General features: G+C 42.3%; 1 protein-coding gene across 1 annotated transcript in view; it reads left to right on the plus strand.

Moving 5' to 3' along the window:
- The first annotated feature begins 517 nt into the window (after positions 1-517).
- Positions 518-24,687, plus strand: part of Ros1 (ROS proto-oncogene 1, receptor tyrosine kinase) — a 104,118-nt gene continuing 79,948 nt past the window's right edge. The window contains 8 exon segments of the mRNA XM_087190217.1: positions 518-746; positions 1,355-1,500; positions 3,147-3,173; positions 7,670-7,730; positions 11,255-11,403; positions 12,543-12,681; positions 17,314-17,515; positions 18,117-18,170. Of these exon segments, the coding sequence (XP_087046343.1) occupies positions 518-746; positions 1,355-1,500; positions 3,147-3,173; positions 7,670-7,730; positions 11,255-11,403; positions 12,543-12,681; positions 17,314-17,515; positions 18,117-18,170 (1,007 nt within the window).

Raw genomic sequence — 24,687 nt, forward strand, 5'->3', positions numbered from 1 at the left:
AGAACCAGGAGGATGGTGTGTATGAGGTGGGTGTGTTAAGAGGAGAAAGAGGAGAAAAAAACACCTCATTGCCTGCAAGGCCTCTGAAACCCGAAAGAGAAGAGGGTTCTAGAAGGACCAGGAAGGGCGAGGCCCGTCAGCAAGAGAGGCTCCGGTACCAAGGCGCAGAAGTGTGAGGTGGCCTGCCTTGCCTGGGGAGTGGGCACGCGCGTGCGTGGAGGGAGGACGGAGAGGCCGGGCTGGGGGGAGGCGGAGGGTGGCCCTGTGTCCGGGCTTGGTCACGTGGCCTCAATCCACAAGAAGATGAGGAGTCACGGAGAGTTCAGACGAGGATGCGACCCGCTTGATTGTGCACAGATCATGAGACAGAAGGACCCTCATGAGCCTCTGGGCACATGGCGAGGAGCACAGACGTCAGGGCAGCGAGGAGGACCCCCCTGGGGCCCAGGGTGCCAGCAGGGCTTGGTGAGCCTGGCCCGTGGGGTGGGCGGTGGGTGGAGGGAGGGAGACTCAGAGGATGGGCAGACTGGGGGGAGACAGAGGAGAAGGAGCAAGCGTGAGGGCGGCCAGTGAGGAGCCTCGTGTCTCGGGCGCTAACCCTGAGCTGTCGGTGGGGACACAAGTGGAGATGTTTACTGATATCTGGGTGGGTGCGTGGGCCTGGGGCTTGGGAAGGAGCCCAGCCATAGTCACAGCTTTGGGGTTACCTACGTGTGGCCTGCGGAAGGAATGCCTGATACGGAAAGGTAAGGACAAGTGTGCAAGTCTGTCCAGCAGGCGGTCAGGCAGTGTGGGAAGGTATTTTGAGGGAAGCTGTGGGGCCCATGGCCGGCAGGCAGCAGACTTCCCACATGCTCTACCTGAGGACTTTGAGCTGGGCTGCTCGTGAGCTCCACCTGTGGACCCAGCATACATTTGCCGCTATGCTGTCCTGGAATTTGTCTGTTGCCAGCTCCCCAGTGGAGAACGTGATCCTACACTGGGTGCTCTGTGGCCTTTGGTTTTGCAGAGATCATGAGACAAGAGTATCCTTCATGGGGCTCAGGCCTTAACTTGGCTCTGCCACTCTGCTCCTCTGCTGTGAACCACCTGAGGTCTGGCCTGTCTGCAGTTAGGACAGTGCTGATTACAATCACAAAGCTCCCAGTCCTTCGGGGCCTCAGCTTCTTTCCTAGATTTCTCTTTCTCTCTTCTCTCTCTCTCTCTCTCTCTCTCTCTCTCTCTCTCTCTCTCTCTCTCTCTCTCTCTCTTTGCAGTACCAGTGCTTGAACTCAGAACCTTCTGCTTGCAAGGCAGGTGCGGTGCCACTGAGCTAAATCCCAGACCCAGGTAGTTTCTATTTCTAAAACATAAGGTTATGCTTTTTGTTGCTCTGCACTTTCATGTGACAAGAAAAGCTGCATTTCTTCCATCACCATTATCTGTTGCTATCTCTTGCAGTGTATCCAAGGATGTTACTTTTGGAGCTCTGTAGATCAGGAAAACTGTGCTGTCAAGTGTGTAAGTAGGACTTGTGTTTCTGTTTTGATATGGATGCTATCTTGCACAGGAAATTGTCTAAGGGACCCCATTTGCATTTCCATTGGTTTTCTGCCAGTTTACTTGACTCTAAAGGGAGACTGGGCTAGCCTGAGACATCCTTATGAACAGAGAGCACTGAGATCAACATTAGGAAAGCAACAGGGGCCAAGGAAGGGCAATGCAATGCAATGCGATGCAATGCAATGCAATGCAATGCAGGGGTTCCTGGGTGTCTAGTTGCTCCAAGCCCTTTTTAGTAAAATGTTAGGCATTTCCTAACTCTCCTAGTTGTCTGAGTGTCAGTTTTTAATGTGCAGTTATGCAAGATCTAGTGAACTGTCGGATTCAGCGGGTCTGGTGCAGAGCCCGAGCTTCTGCACTTTTGAGAGGCTGGTGGAGACTCTGTCCTGGTGGCCCCCGACCACACTTCCAGCAGCAGGGGGCTGGGTCAAGTCCAAAGTCTGCTGCAGGCAACATGGTAGCTATCAAATCCAGAGGTTATCAATCTGCTCCACTTCATGTAGGAAATTCATTTCAGATGCTTCGTTTTTCATTTTTAATTTAGTCTAGCTTTGCCACTTAAAGGTATGTAACTTAATTACTGTTCTTTTTTTTTTTGTACCGGGGATTGAACTGTGGTCCTTGCGCTTGGGAGGCAGGCGGCAAAATTAATTACTGTTCTTAATTCCTTGATTCTCTACTTTGTTGTCAGTAAATTAGAATATTATCTCCCTAAGGATAGTCTTGACATATTGGCAAGTATTCCATCTTTATGGAAAAGAATTTTGTTGTTTAAAGTGGATTCCTTTGTTCAGGTAAGAGGTTAAATCAGTAGATTATGGCAATGCAGGATAATCCTAATATTTTCCATCACTGAGTCAAATTGCAACATTGATATTTGAATAAAGACATAACCTCTTCTTATTTACATTTCTCACAGTTCTTCTTATCTAGTTTACCCCTGCATTCCTCCATTTCCAGATTTACTTATGCCCATGCCCATATTTGTGGTTCTGTGCTCCATAGAAATTATGAATAGAGGAGCATTTTACATCTTGACTTAGTGATTGTTATGCACTTTTCACAATTGATAACTGAATTATTTGTCCACTGATGTATTTGTTTCTTGTACGCCAGTGGGCAGGATACTCTCTGTAGTTCTTATACTGTGTTCCCTGCCCTGACCACAGTGTGAGGCATATAGTCGCACTTGCCCCATGAATGGACAGGAAGTGGGAAAGAGCCATTTGTTTGTTGCTGGGCAGCAATCCAGGAAGCAGGTGGCTGCTGAGGAGCCAGGCTGGGCAGAGGAGCCTACTGGCCTTTGCTAGCCAGAGCAACTGGTGGCTTTCATTTCAGTGTGTCTCCCTTGGCCCTCTGGGAACACCCCACACCCTACTGTGGAGCAGCATAGCTCCCCTCTTGCTTGGCTGAGATTTGCTAGCCGACATCCTGCTCTACCATCTTTTCCAATGATGCAAACCCAGTTCAGAGCAATTCACACAGTGGCCTGCTGGGGATGACATTTTGTTTATGTTTTGTTTGGTTTTTTATCAATGGTCGGGCAAATTATTTACAACTTTCAAGATTTTAAGTCATTCTCCTTTCCTCTTTTTCCTATGCGGAATGATACTTACATCGCTGTTTCTGAGGTGAGTTGATAATTACTTAGAAAGGATGTTATCAAACCCCTGTATTTACTTCAGGTCTTTACTGAAAATGAGGAAGTGTATGACATTCTCATGCACAGACTTTCTTCCTGAGAGAGCTGTTACTCTAGGTACAAAAATGATGGTTGATTCCATTTGTGGAGTAGACATTTGCTACGTTACGTATCTGTGTGTATTTACAATGTATATATAAATATATCTGAATATGCCTATGTGTACATACATTTGCATGTATACACGTGTGGTCAGCCTTGGGTTTCTTGGGGGGGCTGGTTCTAGGAACCCCTGTGGGCACTGAAGTCCTTGATGCTCAAGTTCCTGATGTAATATGACATAATACTTGCTAATAACCTGTGCAGTCCTGATAAATACCTTAAATCACTTGTAGATTGTAATTGTAATTATAATTCCTAATACAGAGTAAATAGCTGTTATAGTCTTTAGGCCATAAAAATAAGAAAAATGTCTGTAAGTGTTCAGTTGAGCAATTTAAAGAAAATATTTTTGACCCTTGGTTGATTCTGCAAATTGGAACTGCCATACCGAAGGCCAACTTTATAGGACTCTAATCTGACTTGAAATATTGTATCCTGGAGCCTGGGGAGGGGACGGGAGAATGAAGAACACAGCGAGGGCACCTCAAATGATCACATTCCCCAATCCATCCTATTAAAACGCAGTTTTCTTCATTATTCAGCACAGTGCTTGCCAGTGTTTGGAAAAGTTTTCTTGTGCCATGACAGCAAGTGACTCCACACTGGCTCCAGCTCCCTGACAGGCCCTGTCTGGTCTTCTCTTGACTTTCTCCTCTTCAAAGACCTTGAGAGTTTGATCTTTTCCTGCTTGGTCTTCTTCACTTACACTTGTCCCTCCTGGATTCCATGCCCTCAGGATTAGGTTACTTGACAGCAAGTGGCATAAAGAAGCTATATTATTTCTCACCTTAAAATGTATACTGTGTTCTGTTTGACTGCTCTTGAAACCAGAGGAGAGAACTACATTTCCCTGCCTGAGGAAGGACTATACATTATCAACCATTACTAAAGCCAACCAATTCCTTCTTAATAGAGAGCAGAAATCAGAACATAAATTGAATTGGGACTTTCTTCAATGATCTGTGGTCACTCTGCCCTGGGGGGCTTTCCTTGGGAATGGGTGGAGGTGCGGTGGGCTAAGAAGTAGATAAAACAGACAAGGAAATTCAGCCCATGTGTCAGCAGACAATTAAAGATCTCTCCTGATTGAGATAAAAAAGATTCCTGAGATCTCTTTTATGTGATTAAAGCAACATTATTGCCAAAGTGCCACAAAAAACCACAGGGAGAGTTTCGTAAGCCACCGAGCTGCTCAGGATGGCATGTATAACCTGCTAATCACTATGTTGCCCAGGAGTCTGAACTTAGATCGCGTGAATATTTTCCCTTAGTGTTGTAACTAATTATTCCATTTATACTTTGCTATTTTACACTTTAAAATGTTACAAGTCAAACAGCATAGAAATACAAGTAGTGCAGATAGATGAAGAGGCACAGAGAGTTTTAACTCAGCTGTGCACACCTTTAGGAAATGAAACTTTCATTGTTAGTAGAAATACTAACACCCAGCAAAGCTTGAGAGTTTTGTACCTACCTCAGATTCCTTGGAGGAAAGTCTGAGAGGCGAGAACTCTGTGAAGTGTAACTTGGGAAAGGACAGGGCCAGTGGCCTGGCTTGTCTGACTGCGGCGCCTCAGCTTGTGGCAAAATCAAGCACGGACTCAGCACTCCGGCCTTCTCCTGCTCCCCTCTGCTTGCCGCCTGCCTCCTGCCCGTCTCTGGACCACAGGCACACGTGGAAGCCTGCTTCCAGGCTTCATCTTTGCCCTCGGATCTGCACAAGCCCAGCACCTTCTCACCACTCCACTGCTCCATCTTGGGCTGAGGGTGATCTCTGCACTGTGCTCCCCGCCCGAGCTGAAGGAAGGCTTCTCCCGGCTGCCCCTTCCTGTGCCTTTGACTTGTTTCACTTTCCTCATGGTACTTTCATTACCTGAATGTTTAAAAGAACTTGTTATTTGGTTGTTGTCCGCCCACTTCTGAGAGCATGTAAGTTCTACAAGGCAGGGAACTTACTACCTCGCTCAATGCCGTATTCTTAGAGCAAAAGAAAAGCTCTTGGCACAGAAAGACCTTGATAACTACTCTTGTATGAGTGAATGATCTTTGGGAAAACAAAGCTGCTGGTCCCCTGGAGGGCGGTGGGGTGTGTCTTCCTTGGGTTAGGGGAAGACAAGGTAGCGGTGGCACCTGTGCTGGGCTGGGCAGCCGACAGTGGATCCAAGGGACAACAGAGATGGTTGAGTGGTGTTGGGTACTGTGGAGCGGTGGGAGGGTCTGCAGGGTGGAGGAGCCCTGGAGGAGCAGACATGGCCCCGCAGTGAGAAGGGCAGCTCAGTGAGCTGAGCGTGCTGTGCAAACCTCCCATCTGGGCTAGGGATCAGCTTCTGTGAATTGCTTGCTCCAGCACCTCTAGGTTCTCTCTAGGCAGCTTGAGCTTGAGAAGCCTGGATAGCCTCATTAGAAGTCCAGTGTTAGTTGTCACCATGCATGTGCTCTGTGCACAGCTTCACCTCCACTTAGGATAGCATTTCAACTCTTGGACAAGTGGAAATTTTACAGGATATTTTCCCTGAAACAGGGCCACACATTCTACCGACTGTCAGGACTAGCTGTACTTCTAAATAATATGTTTCCAACTGTATCTCCATTTTTCTTTCTTGGTTTTCTTTCTTGAAAAAAAGAATCTCATGTGGAATATCTGGCTTGTTGTTTTTTCCTGAAATTAATGGAGATATTGAATACTTTTTCCTGAAATTTTCAGAGGATGTGAAAAGTTCACCAATCCTTTTAAGTTAAACAGTCCTGATCCCAAACCAAGGTATTTACATTAATCCTCAACTAAGCAAGTGGGGCTGTGGAGCTCTGCTTCTTTTGGTGCACAGATCAGGTGAGGAAGGGTCAGCGCTAGTGGGCGGCAGCCCAGCCCTTCTTCCAGGGCAGGTGTGCTGTGCTGCGGTTTCTGCTCCCTGATGAGAAAGAGCAGCAAGCATGTTGTCCCAGCAGTTGCCATTGTAAATTGAAGGAGAGGAGGGAGGTTGTTACGGGTTGAGTTGCAGTTTTATGATGTGTGCTTTTCCTCTGAGTTTTTCTTTTTCTGTACCTAATGATAATGCATCCACTAGGCATTGTGGGGAGTTTGTGTTCTCAGTCATCAAATCCGTGCTCTGTGTTTTGGTTGATGATATAAGGGTTAATCATCATTAGGCTTTTGTAGATCTTAAAGTTCAACTTTGGAATTAAAACATCCATTAAAATGTTCAGCTATTATAAAAATTGATAGTCACTTTAATTTTCCAAGGAAGGCACAGATAACACAATAATCATGCAAACCACAAACAGCATGTTAGGCTAGAAAATGAGGGTTTCAGCTCATGAAAATTTTGATCAAAATGGCAAACATATAATTGCACTGTTAAGCTCAGCATTTTTCAAACTGGAGGATGTGACTCATCAGAGGGTCATGGAATCAATTCAGTAAACCAGGAGTCACAAGAAGCAGGATGGAACAGAGTCGAACACCTAACAGCACATCAGGAACAGGGCTTCATTTTGGGGCAATGAAAGTGGCCTAAAATTCCATGATGGTGCTGGGTGCACAGCTCTATAAATACACTAACCCACTGAAACTGCATTTGTTCTGTTTCGTTTCTTAAGGGAGGGACTCACCATGTACTCCAGGCTGGCCTCAAACTCATGGGGATTCCCCTGCCTTAGCTCCCAAGTGCTAGGGTTACAGGCATGCACCACCACACCTGGCTGAAACTGCATTTTAAACGGTTGAATTTTATGATGCGTGACTCTATTGCAACAAAACTGCTAAAATGGGAGAAAAAGGCAAATATTGTTCCAAAAAATCTTTTTTTCAATATGCATTGTATACTAGGTTGTTTTGTTATTTTTAACTATGGAATATGGGCAAAAGCAAATTGGGAAGCACTGGTCTAATCCCACTGACAAGTTGGAACCGTAAGTATTTCAGATGAAATAGTTGAAGTGGAGATACACTTTCCCAACCTTCGTCTTTGTCCGTCAGGATTTGCGGCACGGGTGACTGCGTTCACTGAGCAGCCGCTGAACGGACAGAGCACGTCTTCCTCCTCTTTGTGTCCCTGCCGCTCCCCGCCCCCATCTCTTCGTCCGTCCCTCCCGTTTGCAAAGCTCTGTCTTCCCATTTCCTATCGTCTAGCTTTTGTTTTGCTCTTTAGTTTATTCACTGCATACTTTGGGGAAAATGGATGCAACTTGAGACCATAATATTAAGCAGAATAAATCAGACACGCAGGATACACTCTTTTGGTGGGCATTCGGGTTTCAAGTTTCAGGAGAAGCTTGTCACTGGCCAGCACAAGGCTGCCCTGATCCACAACTCTGTCTCCACAGCGAGAGGCCTGTAAAGTCGGCTGCAGCAGCGTGGAAGGTGCCTACGAGGAGGAGGTGCTGGGTGAGGACCACATGTGACCACTCTGCCCCGACTACCGGTTCTCACGGCAGCATAGAAAGCACCTCTTCACATATCTGGAGCTCTACATCTCAGAAGGGCTGAAAGAGATTTATAGATCGTGAAAATTCAGTAATTTGAAAAGTAGAGGCCATTTTGATAAAAGCTCAGCAAAAGTCTTCTTGCAGACAACACAGGCGATGTGGCAGTGACTGATGAAAGGGTGGGACTTGCCTCGGGCTTTGGAGACGTGGTCCCTTCTCTCCTAGTGAGAGAATAGTGTGCATCTCACCCCGACTTGACATTGGGGTGCCACCATTTCTTGGACCAGAGTATAGGAAAATTGTATATAATGTGCAGTTCACTGCTTAGCTAATGTTACCCAACAGAGAACTACTGTGTGAGGCTCCCCCAAAACACCCAGGAGTCGGTCAGTGTGTGGGAGCTGTGCTTCTCAGTAATTGCAGGAAACTTGCGTGGCTGTGGCTCTCTCTGCCTGCTTCAGAGGAGGCTGGGTGTGCTGAGTCTTTGCCCCAGCAATGTGTTAATTCTCCTGATTTTGATAGGCACAGCCTGGACATTAGCAGCTGCCTAACTGAATTCCCTGGGCCCTCCTCCCAAGAGCAGAGGGTTCCCTACAGACTGGGAGATGCTTGGCTCTTCTGTATGACCTAGTCCTTGATTGGTGCCTTCCTTCCTTTTGCTCTTAGCGGCTGGTAGAAACTGGAAGGAAGTTGTTGCCTTGTCATCCCAGTTTGCTTCTGCTGTTCACTGTACACCCCACCGATGTTTCTGTGGGGAGGCAGTGATGCTACCTTTTCCCTTGTGTTGTGAATTAGCTGTGGTAAGGATTTATATTTTGTGGTTTTCATTTTCAAACTGTGTCCTAAAGAAACTTAGAGCATCACAGCAACCTCCCTGGGGAACCATGGGGCATTGCCAGTACCCAAGGGGGACACAGGGGGTCCACAGCTGCTGGAGCTTGCCAGACCTTCTGAGTTGGGGGAGTTCATGGCAGAACCAGTAGATCACACTGCATCTCTTTCCATAGTGTCTTTGCAGTGCTGGTGTTTTAGTAGTAACAAGCAAGCACCACAAGAAACTCAACATAGAGCAAGGAACAAGGATGGTGCTACCTAATCAGATTGCAAGACTAGAGATGTGTAGTGCCCAAGGTGCACACAAGTGTTCCTAGAACGCAGTCATTTTCATTTAAAGGAGAAATAAATGATTTTTTTTTTTTGGTACCGGGGATCGAACTCGAGACCTTGTGCTTGTGAGGCAGGCGGCGGCGGAACCACTGAGCTAAATACCCAGCTAGGTAATTCTTTTGATCCAATGATCCATGAAAAAATTACTGAGAAAACAAGAAGGGCGGAATTGAGAAAGCTGGAACTTTTGGTTCACACCCTTTACTTATATTCTAAAATTATGTCATCCAGTTAACTATACAATTCCATTAGAATATAAGTATAATCAAAGCTTTATCCAAGTTTATCATTGGCTATAGATCAATGTGTACCACTAAGAAATGGGATGTAAGTTAAGGCATTTGAGCTCATGAGCAATATCTGCATTTGTCATGATGAGTCAATCATTTTGCACAGGCACTGAAGTGCCTATTTGTCTCTGTGCAGCTGGCCCATGGTCCATTGATTTGTAGGTCTGCTATCTTATTTGAATTTAGATACCTCCCACATACCTTTCCACATAGTGGAAAATGATAATGACTAGCAGTACATTAAAATAACACTATTTTATTACTCACTTATGAATCAGACACTGTTGTCATTAATTTGTAGTTATTAGCTCCTTTTGTCTTCAGAGGTATAAATGTTATAATTAGCCTCATTTGGCAGATGAGAAAATTGAGGCTTAGCTTAAATACTTGCTTGGGGCCATAGAATTAGAAGGAGATATAACTGGAGTTGCAACCCAGCTTTCTGGCAGCAGAATCTTTTCTCCCACCTGCTGCTCTGCATGGAGAATAATGTGCTGTTCAGGTCAGCTTTTCTTTCCCATTCGACTTACATGTGTCTTAATACTTTAGAGCAGACCCGCTTTGCCACCCGTGTTCCATACACACCACCAAAGCCTGAAAAAGATGTCTGTTTTCCTGCATTTGTGTAACTCATTCCTCTGCCCTGTTCTCAATAGATATCATTTCTGATGCCTCCTGTGTGTTCCTCCTGGTCAGCTGACAACTCCTGCATTGACCCCTTCTTCAGGGGTCTACATCCTATGCCCTTTCCTGCTACTGAAGGCTTCACCATGAAAGGGAGGAAAAGTGGAGCTATGTTTTGGATTTATGGCCTCAAATGAACCATAAATAGAAGAATCAGCAGGGAGTGATTGTGCTGGAACCCCCCCCCCCGTGATAATGGCTTTAATCTTTCTGTATTACAGAGTATGGAATTTAGTTAGTCCATATAGAGTGATGAGAATCTTGTTGGTTTTCTTTTCGCAAGAAACTGAGATCCTAGTGGTTCTATTTTAACCATTTAAAGCTCTCTGCCAAATCCACCACACTTTTGCAATCCAAGTAGTTATTTTTCTCTGTCAAAGAAAGCCAAAGCATTAAATCTATCACATTTTGGAAAAAATAGAAAAATAAAATAAATCTGTTTCCTCCTAGTGATATATGGAGTGCAGAAAACTAGCTCTGAGTATCACGCTTGACAAGTAGCGTCCAATAAATATATGCCACAATCTGTAAAATCCGTAATGTTCAGAAGTCATGAAATGTCTTATAAACAACAGGAATGTAAAGTCCTATACACATAAAAATAATTTGCTGAGAAAATGGACAATAATAGCACAATTATAGTGTAAAATCTCAAAATTTATCCTGAGATATGTGTCATGGGGCAGTTGATGACTCTGCTATACCACAGCTATGCTTTGGTGCTCTCTTTTTTTTTTCGTTGCTGAGACAAAGTACCTGACACTCAAAGTTAAGGGAGGAAAGGTTTTCTTTGGCTCACAGATTGTGGAGGTTTTAGTATGTAATTGTCTGACTCCAAGGCAGGGTGGCATGGCAGATAGGCATTGCAGAGGAGAAACAGTCCATGGCAGGCAGAAGGTAGCAAAGCAAGCAAGGGAACTTAGCAGTTTCTTTCTGCCCCTTTTATACTCTACTGAGGCTACTGGGATTAGGGTGGTGCCAAACCAATCAGTGGACTGATTTCATAATCACACACCCTTAATCCCAGCATCACACAGTCTAGATGCGACTGTCTCTGAAAAAGCCCCTACCTAACTGCAGGAGGCTTTGGGGGGACATCTAAACACAAGTCATAATAGGGACCTGTGCCCCTGGCCTGTAAGAAAGCCATACCTAAGAAACACTGGACAGTGCTGAACATTCCATTTTGCACACTTGTAGAACAAAGAGAACAAATGTAGCATGGATTGCTCAGGTGGCCCCTGTAGCAGGAGCATGCTGAGGGCCCCAAAGGAAGCAGGCACATGCTCTTCTGTTTTGGTGGACAGAGTGCATGGGGAGTGAAACCTTGTTTTCTCTTCAGAAAACACAAACCTCCCTACTGCACCCTTTGCTTCTTCCATCGGAAGCCATAGTGTGACTTTACTGTGGAAATCTGCCAATATCTCTGAAGTGAAATACATCATTCAGTGGAAATATGCACAACTTCCAGGAAGATGGATTTACGCTGAGGTGAGAAAAGCTGCTTTTGTATTTATTTATTTATTTATTTATTTATTTATTTATTTATTTATTGGTACTGGGGATTGAACTCGGGTCCTTGAGCTTGTGAGGCAGGTGGTGGAACCACTGAACTAAATCCTCGGTCCCTGCTTTTGTATTTAAACAAATACTTCCCCCTCTGAATTATTTCAGGTACCCAGATACTACATAAAATAATAATAGTCCCTTTATCTGTTGTCAACCATAGGATATTTAATGGAAAAATTCAGAAACAGACAGTTCATAAATCCTACATTGCTTTCTGTTTTGAGTAGCATGATACAATCTCTCATCATACCACTCTGTCTCACTGGAGTATGAATCATTCCTTTGTCTAGCATATCCACATGGTATAAGCTACCCATCTGTTAGTCACTTAATACTCACCTTGGTTTTCAGATCAACTGTCACAGTATTAGTGTCAAAGTCCCTATATATAGGATTCAGTGCTATCTGAAGGTTCAGGGATCAACCAAAGGTCTTGAAATGTATCCTCAAGGATAAGGAGAGACTACTTAAAGGGATTCATGCATTCTGGAAAAGATTCAAGCATAAGTATGTGAATTTCATGAACTTTAATTTTTGCTACTCTGTAAACTTTATTTTATGAGGAAAATGAATTACTGGCCACACACGTAGTTTCCCAGCACAGAGTCACGTAACGTGTGACAAATGTCCCATTTGTTATTATCTGCCCCTCCCCAGTGATCCCAAGTGAAATGAAGGGGAGGCAGGAGAAAGATTCTCATGGAGCTTCTTCCTGCTTAGAAGGACATCTAGGCTGGTTGTTGAGGGTTGAGGGTTTCCTTTTCAGGAAAGCATGAGCAAGTTTAGAAAAAAGTAATCCCAAGTCACCAAGACAATTAACATAGAAAAATTTTGGTAAATCCTAGAGATATTTGCCAAATAATTGAATCTATGGATTCAATTTTACTGTTTTAGAAGGATGAGAGAATTTGTGTGTGAACTATGCAGACAATGTCTGGAGAGCTGCCTTAGCTGGCAGGATCTGGGGCCCTGGCACACCCAGGGCACCCATTGTCCACCAATCGTGTGGGCAGGATGGGCAGGAGGTCTGATAAGGGCTGACTTGGTTTCACACCCTGCAGACCGTGTCCAGGATCTCCTGCATGGTGCGGGCCCTGCGCCCCTTCACAGAATATGTTTTTCGAGTAGTTTGGATCTTCACAGCCCAGATGCGGCTTTCTTCTCCTACGAGCCCAAGATACAGGACTCATCCTCATGGAGGTATGGCATGTACTTGCTGCTTCTGCAACACGGACATTGTTCCAGAGTTTTCATTTTAATTGATCTATTCAACAATCAAGTACCTAATGCCAAGTAATGCCACATATGCCAAGTAATGTTCACAATACAAAACAATGACCCCTGCTCTTAGGGAGCTCTTGCTTTGCTGGAAAATATGTTCTGTGTGATAAACATAACAAGTAAGGAAAGAGTTTGGTAAGTGGCATGCTGCTGTTTGCTGGGTGAGATGAACATTTTGAGTAGGCTTTATGCTTCAGGGGGTCAGAAATGGGAGTGGGGAGGGAGAGCCGATGCACTATTAAATGAGATGATTTGAAGAAGCCTGCTGAGAGGGTGGAGTGAAGTTAGAGCAAGATTTGCAGGACATGAGGAAGTTGGCCAGACAGATCTCAGATATAGTGTGTGTGTGGGGTGGTCATACAGAGGCCCCAGGGAAAGGGCATCCCTGGCCTGTCCAAGGCACAGCAGAGGGGCTTGAACAGAGCGTGGAAGGAGGTGGGGGACAGGAAGGTGGGAGGGCAGGTCACAGTTGGCCTCAGAGGCCTTTGTGGACTCTAGAGGGAGAGCCACTACAAGGTTGGGAAACTCACCCACCCCCCACCGGATTCCTAAAGATCTTAAAGACACAATAATAATCCTATAAATTGGCCCATGCTTTACCCTCTAAACTGGGCCTTCTTTCACCCACAGACCTTTGTCCTCAAGGAAGCAGCACTAGGAAGTTGCGGCAACTCTCTGACCTTCAAGCACACGAATGGTTTACATTCTGACTTAGCCCATCAAATAGATGACCCCACAGGTGTACTAGATACATGTCCTAGATCGCCCACCTTAAGGACATCCCCAAGACCATATAAAACGCCCAGCTCCAGACTGCAATGCAGCTCACGCTACACACACACACACACACACACACACACACACACACACACACACACTCTTCTGACCTAACAAACCTCCCCATGCCTACTGACACATCCTGAAATGCTTTCCTGTGATGGAAGTCAGTGAACCTACAACCTATTTGGTGGTTGAGTGAGTTTATGTTCCCATCTCCTCCTCTGGAGGGGGGACTTCCTTGGACCCCACCCAATGACAAAATCATGTCACTCCTCTGCTCAAACCTTGTAGTGCATGTATCACTGTAATATGATGATGATTTCAACTCTTTTGGGAAGATACTTGGAAGGGGAATAGCTAGGTGAAATGGAATTTCTATTTTTAGTTTTTCGAGGACTCAGCATACTGTTTTCCACAGTGGTTGTACCAGTTTACATTCCCAAGTCATGGTGGTGGCTCTGACTGTAGTGGTCATGGGGATGGTAGTGGAAAGATCTGCTGATGAGGTTGCAGAATGAATTGGAGATGGGAATGGAGGATGAAGCTTGATAACTTAGATTTCCAGGCTGAACACCTGTGGGTTGCCATTTACTGAGACCTGGGAAGACTTGGGGGAGGGTTGCTTTACTATAAAAAAATTAAAAAAATCTGCCTGTCCAAGTAAAATTTGAGATGCTAATCAGACATCCAAATGGAGTTGTCAAGGATGCAGTTGAATATATAGATTTGGAGCTCAGGAGGCAGCTGGAGACATCCAAGATGCCAATGTAAGAGTTAAAGACATAGAGGTCAGATTTCGGGTCCTGGGCCTCAAGGTGGTAGGCTAAGAATGAGTGTAGGTTGAAAAAAGAGAAGATCAAGAGCAGCCCAGGATTTGGTGACAGAAAAAGCAGAATAGACAACACACCAAGAAGGAGCAAACTCTGGAGCTTGTGGCGTCTTAAAGCCAAGTGACGAAACTACTTCAAAAATGAGAGGGATTGGCTAAAACACAGTTGCATCATCCTTGGAAAGAAAGAAAAGGCTTCTTTCCTGCTAGATTCCAGCTGTCCCTGTTCCCTAACCTTTATGCAGAATGTGGCTCTATCAGAAGGCAGCTTTTGCTGAGCTTCCCTCTTCTGAGTTCTACTTGAGCCTTAGAGAAATACTCAGCCTAAGTAAGTGTTTTCACATTCAACATGGAGTCAAGTAGCATAGGTGTGTGGATCCGAAACCCTGAATAAGAGGCTACTTAATTAAAAGCATTGTAATAAATGGTACTGGCAAATTCCTGAGTAAGTTCAGAGGAGGGAGATATTGTTTCTACAATATAATATCAAAGAAATCTCTCTGGAGAGAATTTTATTGTTCATGTGGCCATAAGGTGAGGGAAGGGCAGGACCACATGAGCAAGATCATAAGGATCGATCTCTAAGGCATGGAGAGGAGACGTGGGCTTCCATCTGCAGCAAGTATGAGGCACAGAAAAGAGAAATAGCAGGAGGACTTCTGGGAGGGAGACTGGGTCCAGGGATCAACTACTGAGAACTCCGAAGACTAGGCGTGAGTTTGGACTTCACTTAGAGAATGTTCCGAACTCTGGAAAGCTTCGATGCAGAGGAGTAAGTGCCTCCATAGTCTTTAAGAAGAGAAGCTTGGTAACCAAATACAGCATCAGCTGAGGCAGTGAAAGGGCTTGGAAAGTGCAGAGGCATTTTTTCAAAGACAAGATTGAAACATTCCATGTGCTGGAGAACTTCCAAATCTCTTGCTTTGAAGATGTGACACCTTCACCAAGGAAAGGACTCAAACCTAGAAGCCCTGCAGGAAGCTGGATGCTGGGTGTACACGCAGGGTGTGGCCGCCTGTGTCTCCACATCAGAGTCGGCTAAGGTGGCCTGGCAGATGGCCGCAGGCTCGCTGGGTGCCCTGCCTCTCATCCTGGAGAGGTGGTCATGTGCAGAGAACCTCTGATTGAACATGGCCTTTGATCCTGATGAAGTTGGTTGGGAAATTGCCCCTTTTCCCTGAGGAGTATGCTTTCCTTGCTTATTAAGGCTCAGGGTTTGTGTGACCACTTCTGCTGATTATTCTCTGATTATCTATGCTTAGAACCTAGCTCAGGACCATGTTTAAAACATTCCAGGCAAGAGTAGAATACATGGGTCCTTCCTTGTTCCAAGAAATGACTCATATACCTCAACAGTGCTGGGACAAATAGTCATAATGGAGTACCATGGTCCAATACCTATGTCTGGTCAAATCAAAGCCAAGAAGGAGACAACCTTGCTTTCCATTTCTGGGCCTTTTTGGTAGATATGCAAGGCCACACCCTTTCCATGGATAGACTCTCATGCTCCAGATTCTCCCTTCCTTATTTAGCCACAGCTAGAAACTTATCTGTTGTGCATTTATTGCCTTTATTCCTATTCTCTAATAGCTATGAGACTTATATGATTCCTTCTAACTGGAACCTTTCTGAAGATAATTTCTTAACCAAGATAATGGTTACTGTACAAGGAATACCAGCCTTTTGGGGAGGACTTTTTTTTCTGTTGGAGACATTTGGACAATAAATACATCTTTCCATGGAGGTGCCATTTGGCTTGCTTGAAGTGGGGCAGAACATGCTGGATGTTGACTCCAGAGTTAGGTTTTGATGTCATGATTCTGATGGAGTTGGAGGTCATTCTTCCTTTCCTGTTCATGAAGGTAACTGAGTACATGGAACCAAGGAGTGACACACAGTTATGGTGTTTACCAAAAATGAGTCTGGGAGTTTGGGACGGGTTGTCCTACAGAAAGGCTGAGGGTCTTGTGAAGAGGCCTTTCAGAGACATTGGTGTGAAGGCTGAGATCCAAGGTATCAGTGGAGATGCACATCATTTTCAGCAGTGCTAAGAAGGAAGACCAAATTGCTATATGAGCATGTTTTTCTATGGAATGAGAAAACAGAGCATGATTTTGGGGAGCCAAGGTATGAAAGTGGGTGGACGCATGGATGGAAGATCAGCTGCCACGTCACTGGCCTATCTGGGATCTGGGAGTGAGTGCTTTCTTCTTTAGCTCAGCTCCTTTGTTCTTTGCCAAGGTTAGGGTGGGGTACAGCCTGCTGATGCCCACTCAGCTGTGAGGGAAAGATAGCACCTGGGTGGTCAGAGCTGAGGACAACACAGCAGCAGGCCATTCTAACTACGGCTTTTCCGAAGCCACGTCTACAGCTGGGACCGTCAGGCCCCTGTGCAGTGAGTGCACAGGCCTCAGATTTCCTTTTATAGCTCCTGTTAATCATTGACCCCAGCTTGTTCAGATTCTCTTTTCTTTCCTAACCTGGTTCCATCCCTTGATTCAATTCATTTAGGTCTCCAGAGATTTTTGAGGACTCTTTTCTTTTTCAGGAATACTTAACCTATTTATATATTTCAAAATTAATCTTATTCCATAAACAAGAAGTGAGCAAAATAGCATCTGCAAGAATCTTTTGGCAAACTTTAGTATTTAACTGGTATAATTTTAGAATCAAGAATTGCAACTCGGAGATTTTTACTATTGCTCATCACACTTTTGATTATTAATCAAAATGTTCATGTCTGTTAATTTTTTAAAAAAATCAAGATTTTGGGCTGGGGATTTAGCTCAATGGTTCTGCCACCTGCCTCAAAAGTGCAAGGTTCCGAGTTCAATCCCCAGTACCAAACAAAAAAAAAGAATCAAGATTTTTTTCCTATCTTATTTTAAAAACATAAACTCTGTTCATTTTTATACTCACTACATCCTCATTATCTCTTCCAGTTCCTCAAACTGCACCTCTTATTCGGAATATTGAGAGCTCTGGCCCTGACACCGTGGAAGTCAGTTGGACTCCACCCCAATTCCCAGGTGGACCTATTCTGGGTTATAATTTACGACTGATCAGCAAAAATAATAAATTCGATTCAGGGACACAGAGAACCAGTTTCCAGTTTTATTCTACTCTTCCAAATACCACCTACAGGTAAGAATTAAATGGTGCAGAGGAATATGTAGCCAGCATAGCTGCAGACATCATGATTTAAAATATTTAAAATATGGCTTAAAAAGTATTTTTAAGAGATTTTACTGACTCCACACTATTGGGTTGGAACTGGGTTTTCTCCAGTTTCTGTGCATATAGAATTTAAGTAGTAATGTCTTCAAGTGTTATTATATTCAGTAGATCTTAAATAAATAAGAACCAATAAAGACATCATAATCACCAGGAATGTTGTCTCATTTGATCCAACATGAAAAAGGTTAGGAGGTTAAACTCTGCCAATGGTATTTTTATTAAGCATTGGGCTTATTTTATTATCGTTAGTCTCTAGGATTCACCAAAGCCTCTTTAAATTAGAGGAGCACTGGGGTCATGTTGATAGCAGAGTTCAGGTATTGACCCCGGTGACCTGAACTGTTCTATGGGGAATGTAAACGAGGCTGCGATCCATGCTCATTTTAGTGCTGCATAAGGGCATTGAGCAATTAGATACGTGTGTCGCCACACCATCCTTTAAATAGAAACCTTATTGCTCCTTATTTTTATCTCATGTTCACACCATGCTGTGTTGTTTTTGGAATAGGTTTTTTGTCGTAGCAGTAAATGAAGCTGGTGAGGGGCCAGAAGCAGAATCTGGGCTGCTCTTCGGTTGAATGTTGGTACATGTTTGCAGTGCATAACAATTACATTCATCTTGGGGAATTGGTACATACATACACCAAATCTTGGTCATTTTTACCTTCCCTTCTCCCCTACTTCCCCTTCCTTGATCCCTTTTCTATCTCTACAGTCTACCTCCCCTTTTCCTACCATCTCTCTTTTATTTTGCCCTTTAAATTATTTAAATTTGGGGTTTCTCATATAAGATAAACTATGTGATATTTATCCTTCCGTGTCTAATTAAATTAGCATTGTGGTCCCAAGATCAATCTGTATTTGCATAAATGACTTAAATTTATCCTTCTTTACCGCAGACTAATATTCCATGGTGTAAATACTACGTTTTCTTTATCTGTTCATCTGTTGGTGGGAATATAGGCCACTTTCATAATTTAGATGTTGTGCTGCTGTAAACATGGGGGTGCGTGGATCATTGTAATATGATGACTTTAACTCTTTCAGGAAGATACCTAGGAAGGAATAGTTGAGTCAAATGGAATTTATACTTTTAGTTTTTTGAGGAATCTCTGTATTGATTTCCATAGTGGTTGTACTAGATTTCATTCTCTCCAACACTGTGGAATGGTTCCTTTTCCCCACATCCTCACTAGCATTTTTTTGCTTTTTGAGTCTTTGATGATAGACATTCTTATTGGAGTAAGATAGAATCTCGGTGTTGTTTTAATTTGCATTTCTCTGATGGCCACAGATGCTAAATATTTTTCATATACTTGTTGCCCATTTATACTTCTTTCTCAAGAAGTGTCTTCATTTCAATTAACTATGTTTTGATTGGGTCTTTAATTTTTTGGATCTACTGTTTGAGTTTTACATATATATATATATTCTATATATTAGGTCTCTGAGGAGTAGCTGACAAAATTTTTCCCATTCTGTAGGTTGTCTCTTCACTCTGTTGGTTGTTTTCTTTGCTGTGCAGAGGTCTTTAAATTTGATGTAATCATATTTATTGACTCCTGTTATTACTGTATTTCTTGTGCAATTGGGGTTCTAGTCAGAAAGTCCTTGCCTATACTTAAAACAAGAGTTTTACCTATTTTATCCTCTAGCAGATTCAGTGTTGCTGTTTTCATAACAAGGTCTTTGAGCCACTTTATTTTGATTTTAGTACAGTGAGAGATGTGGGTGATTTGTTCTTCTTCATGTGGATAACTGGTTTCCCCAGCACCACTTGTTAAGATGCTATCTTTTCTTGAGGGTATGTTTTTTTAGTCCCTTTGTCAAAAATAAAATGGCTGAAGGTGCATAAGGTTGTTTTTGTATCTTTGATCTATTCCACTGGACAATGTGTCTATTTTTGTGCCGGTACCCTACTGTTTTTATTCCTGTAGTTTATAGTATAACTTGACACCCATGATTGTAGTATCCTCTGCTTTGTTCTTTTCACTCAGGATTGCTTTCGACTATTTTGCTTCTCTTCTTATTTCATATACATTTTAGGATTGTTTTTTCTAGCCCTGTGAAGAATGCTGTTGGCATTTTGATTGGAATTATATTAAATCTTTGTATGTGTTGTTTTTGGTAATAAGGCCATTTTGACAATATTGGTTCTACCTAACCAGGAACAAGAGATGTGTTTCCATTTTCTAAGGTTTTCTTCAATCTCTTTTTGTTTCAGAGTACTATAAATTTTGTTACAAAAGCCTTTCGCTTCTTTGATTAGGTTAATTCCTAGGTATTTAATTGTCTTGAAGCCATTGGGCAGGGGCAGGGGATGTAACTGCTCAGCAGTGCACCGCCTGCCTGGCCAATGTGAGGCCCTAAGTTCGATTCCCGGTACCACCTCTCTCCCTGCCACTGCCCCCCAAAGCTCCCGCATGCCAATTTGCCAGTGGGTTTGTTGTTAGTATACAGGGATGCTTTTGATTTTTGTGTATTGATTTTGTATCCTGCTACTTTGCTGAATTAGTTCTAAGAGATTTCTGGTGGAGTTTTTTGGGTCTCATATGTAAAGGATTATATCATCTGGAACAAAGGATAGTTTAGCTTCTTTTATCCCTATTCATATCCCTTTTATTTCTTTCTCTTGCCTGATTTCTCTGGCTAAAGTTTCAAGTGCCATCTTGAACAGGAATGATGAGATTGGACAGCCTTGTCTTGTTCTGGATTTTAGAGGGATTTATTATATTTCTTGATTTATGTAATTGAGCAATCCTAGCATCTTTAGGATGAAAGCAATTCGCTGATATATAACTTCTTAATGATTTCTTATATTCTATTTGCAGGTACTTGTTGAGGAGTTTTGCATCTATTTTTGCTAAGGAAATTGGCCTGTAATTTTCTTTTTTTTGAGTTCCTGTCTTGTTTTGACATCAGGGTCATGCTAGCTTCAAAGAGTAAGCTTGATAGTGCTTCTTTCCTTTCATTTTCATGGAAAGGATTGAACAGTATTGGTGTTATTTCTTCCTTGGAGTTCAGTGAATCTACTGGGTCCTGGGATTTTCTTAGTTGGTAGGGTTCTTATTACGACCTCCATTTCATTGCTTGTTATTTTTCTGTTACAAGAAATATTTTTTATATTTTCTGGTTCAGTTTTGGTTATCCATATGTGTCTAGGAACTTATCCATTTCTTCTAAATTCTCCAATTTATTGAAATATAAAAGTTTTCAAAATAGTTTCTTAGAATCATTTGGCTTTTGGCAGTGCCCATTGTGATTTTACCTTTTGCATTCCTAGTGGCATTGGTATGCATCTTTTCTTTCCTTCATTTGGTAAGTTTTGCTAAAGGTTTGTCAATTTTGTTCATCCTCTCAAAGAACGAACTCTTTGATTCCTTGATCCTTTATATTATTTTCTTAGTGTCAATTTTATTAATTTCTGCTCTGATCTTTTAATTAATTTCCTTCTACAAGTTTTAAATTTGGATTGCTCCTTTTTTTCTAGTACCTTGGATGCATTGGTTATTTATTTTATTATTTATTATTATTGGTTCTTTATTTTGGATTGTTCTGTTTTTTAAAGTATGGACATTTACAGCTATAACTTCCTCTTAGAATTATTTTCATTATGTCCTATAGGTTTTGGAATGTTGTGCTTACATTATCATTTGATTCTAGGAACCTTTTAATTTCTTCTCTGATCCATTGATTATTCAAGAGTATATTATTTAATCTCCATGTGTTTGCATTGTTTCTGTGGTTTCTTTTGCTATTGATTTCTAGTTTCTTTCCTTTATGGTCTGGTCATATGCAAGAGATTATTTCAATTCTTTTGTATTCATTTAAGCTTGGTTTATGGCCTAAGATATGATCTATTTTGGAGAAAGTTCTTTGTGCTGCTGAGAAAAACATGTATTCTATTGTTAGATGTAACACTCTTAGATATCTTTAAGTCAATTTATCCAATGGTATGGTTGAACTTTGATGTTTTTTTGTTGATCTTTTTGTCTGGTTGACCTATGTGTGAGAGTGGAATATTGAAGTCTCCTTCTAGGAGTGTATTTGTGTCTCTCTGTCCTTCTATGTTCAATAGTTTTTTTTTTATGAAATTGGGTGTGTGTGTGCGCGCGTGTGTGTGCGTGTGTGTGTGCATGTGTGTGCGTGTGTGTGTGTTTGTCTCTTTCTGTTGAATTGTTCCCTTTACCAATATATAGTGACCTTCTTTTTTTTCTTCTGATGAGTTTTGGCTTGAAGTTCAGTATTTCTGAAAATAGCAACTGTTCCTGCTTGCTTTTGCGCTCAAGTTGCATGGAGTATCATTTTCCATCATTTTAATTTCAGTTTATGTGCTCCTTTGAAGGTGAGGTCTGTCTCTTGCCACCACTATATGGTGGGGTTTTGTTTTTCAATCCAATCTGCCAGTGTGTCTTTTGATCGGTGGGTTAAAACCATGGACATTGAGTGTTGTTATTGAAAAGTATATACTGATTACTGACATTGCAATATTTTTCCAGTGCTAGTTTCTTTTTTTCCTTTTGTTTATTCTCTCAATTAGGTATATTCTTTCCTTTGGGCTCTTTGGTGATGTTGGCTTAGCTGTTTCTAGGATCCTTTAGGTGCTTTCTGCATTGCTGGTTTGGTGGTGATAAATTTCTTTGTTATGGAGTCTATTTTTTCATCAGTTTTGAAGGGTAATATTGCAGGGTATGGTAATTTGAATTGGCAGCTGTTTTCTTTTAGGGTTTGAAAACTTTGCTCAAGCTTTCTTGGCCTTTAAGTTGTTTATTTATTTTTTTTGAGAACTATGCTATTATTCTGATAGGCTTGCCTTTATAGATTACTTGATATTTTTCTGCAACAGATTTCAGTATTCTGTCTTTATTCTGAATTTCTGGGATTTTGACTATAATGTGCAATGGAGAGGTTCTTTTCTGGTTGTAGCTATTTGGGGTTTTATATGCTTTATTTATCTGGCTTTTTATTTCTTTTCCTAGGTTTGTAAAATTTTCAAGTATGATATCAGTGGATACTTTAAAAAAAATGTTTGGTGTTATTTTCTAACTTTCCCCAACTCCTATAATTCTCAGATTTTTTTTTTAGTTATTTAGCAGATGTTAGATCCAGTTTTCATCATGTCTTGTTTTTAGGATTTCACTGAGTATGTGTTCTACTACATCAACCTTGTCCAAATTCTGACAGTCTCCCCTTAGTCTGTTCATTCTTGTTGCCCATACTTTCAAATGAATTTTTCATGTAAGGGTTTCTGCTTGATTGCTTTTTAATAATCTGCAATTCTTTACTAAAATGGTCATTTGCATCTTACATTGTCTTCTTTATTTCAATCAAGTTTTTGTTTGTTTCTTCTTTAAGCTTGTTAAATATTTTAATGAGATGCTTTTTCTGTTTATGTATATCCTGTTTAAGATCACTGAGCTTCTTATAAATTTGCTTAGTTTCTTCTTTGATCTCTTTAAACATTTCAACCTTTTGTTTTTTGAGTTCCTTGTAAAAAGCTTCCTATATTTCAGTGCCCACGAGACTACCTCTGTGCAGGTAAGAGCTTTTGGAGGCATTTTGTTGCCTTGTTTTCCATGTTTCTCTTGTTTTTCTGCTGAGGGTTAAAGATCAATTAGGGCAGAAAACTCACTGCTGTGGAGATTCCTTTAGTTAGTGTATTTCTCCCTGTGATTTGACCTTAGTTTTGGTTACATTCTGGTTATTATGCACCTATTCAACCAACTCAACATAATAGGATCCATTCATCAGTGGTGGCCATTCATTTGCAAGGGAAGAACAACCACTAGTTAGTTATATCAACGTCTATAGAACCAATCATATTTGAATCATATAATTTAAAACTTGTCTTAACAAATTCATGCATTTTTCAGTAACCCAGGGACACAGTGCCATAATACTGATGACAAGTATGCTGAGATACTGAGGATCAGTGGAGAAAGGAAGAAAAAAATTGAGAAAATTATTCAGAAAACAGAAAAGAAAATGGAGATAATAGCAAATGAAAGAAAAGAAAGAGGACTCTGGTGATATTTTTATGTTAGGGATGGAGGGAGAAAAGGTGTTTGACAAGTCATTTGCAGAGGTGGAGAAAAAAAAGAGAAGGGGAAGTTGAACTGGATGTTGGGGGAGTTGTAAGAAGGTCAGAGCCAGTTAATATGCTGGTGGAAAGCTTCGGTTGGAATCCACCACATATTTTTTGAGGGTTAACCTGACATGACCATGAAAGAACTATCTAAACTAAAGCACTAATTCCTATTCTCCATTTTGCATATACAAACATTTTACACACACATACACACACATGGAGAAAAAAAGAAAAATACTCCACACGCATGCAAAGACACAAAAGTAAAGAATCTTCTAAGTCCTATCTCTACCTCAGTCTGAATTCAACCACTGTGCTCTTCACCCTTAGCTCAAAAATGGAGAAATCTGTTTATAAAGCAGTTGTGGGGCTGAGCTCCTGCCCTCTGTGGTTGGGGTTAGGAGACTTGTTATTCATCTTGTGCCTCTCTTACACTTTGGTCTCTTACTTACCAGTGAGGGAAGGGGCTTTGGGGTCTGAGTGGACAGCCGAGCTTACTTTTCATTCCTTCTGCAAGCAGAGTTCTGCTAGGCTTCACCTGGTCCCTAGTCAGCATGACTGGTTAAGTATCTAGTCTTCTGCTGATATCTAAAGGGGCTTCCTCCTTCTCTATACCCTTCTCTTCATGTTGGTCCCACAGAGGGTGGTGACTAAGTTAGGATCAGTGAGGCTTAGGGACAGAAAGGAACAAGGATATAATCCTGGTTAGGCATCTGGAACCAGTTCTTGAGGGATCCACGGGACAGTGAGTTGCAGGGGTACACAGCAGCTGTGACTGGTATGATCTGGAGTGGAGCGAAGACATTGGAGCAGAGCCAGAGTGGTCACTCTCCCACGGCTCCCTAAATGACAAACTCTGTTCCTATGTGGAACATCTGCCCTCCAGACACCACAGAGCTAGGCAAGTGTGAAGGATCCATCCCACCACTCACCAAAAGCTGCTGAGCTTAATGCCCTTGCCAACTCCCTTTCATGGGGCCCCAAACACTAC

This window comes from Heterocephalus glaber, unplaced genomic scaffold (assembly GCF_053883595.1).
Source record: "Heterocephalus glaber isolate CG9 unplaced genomic scaffold, H.glaber_assembly_v1.0 deba00001550, whole genome shotgun sequence".
Lineage (NCBI taxonomy): Eukaryota > Metazoa > Chordata > Mammalia > Rodentia > Bathyergidae > Heterocephalus > Heterocephalus glaber.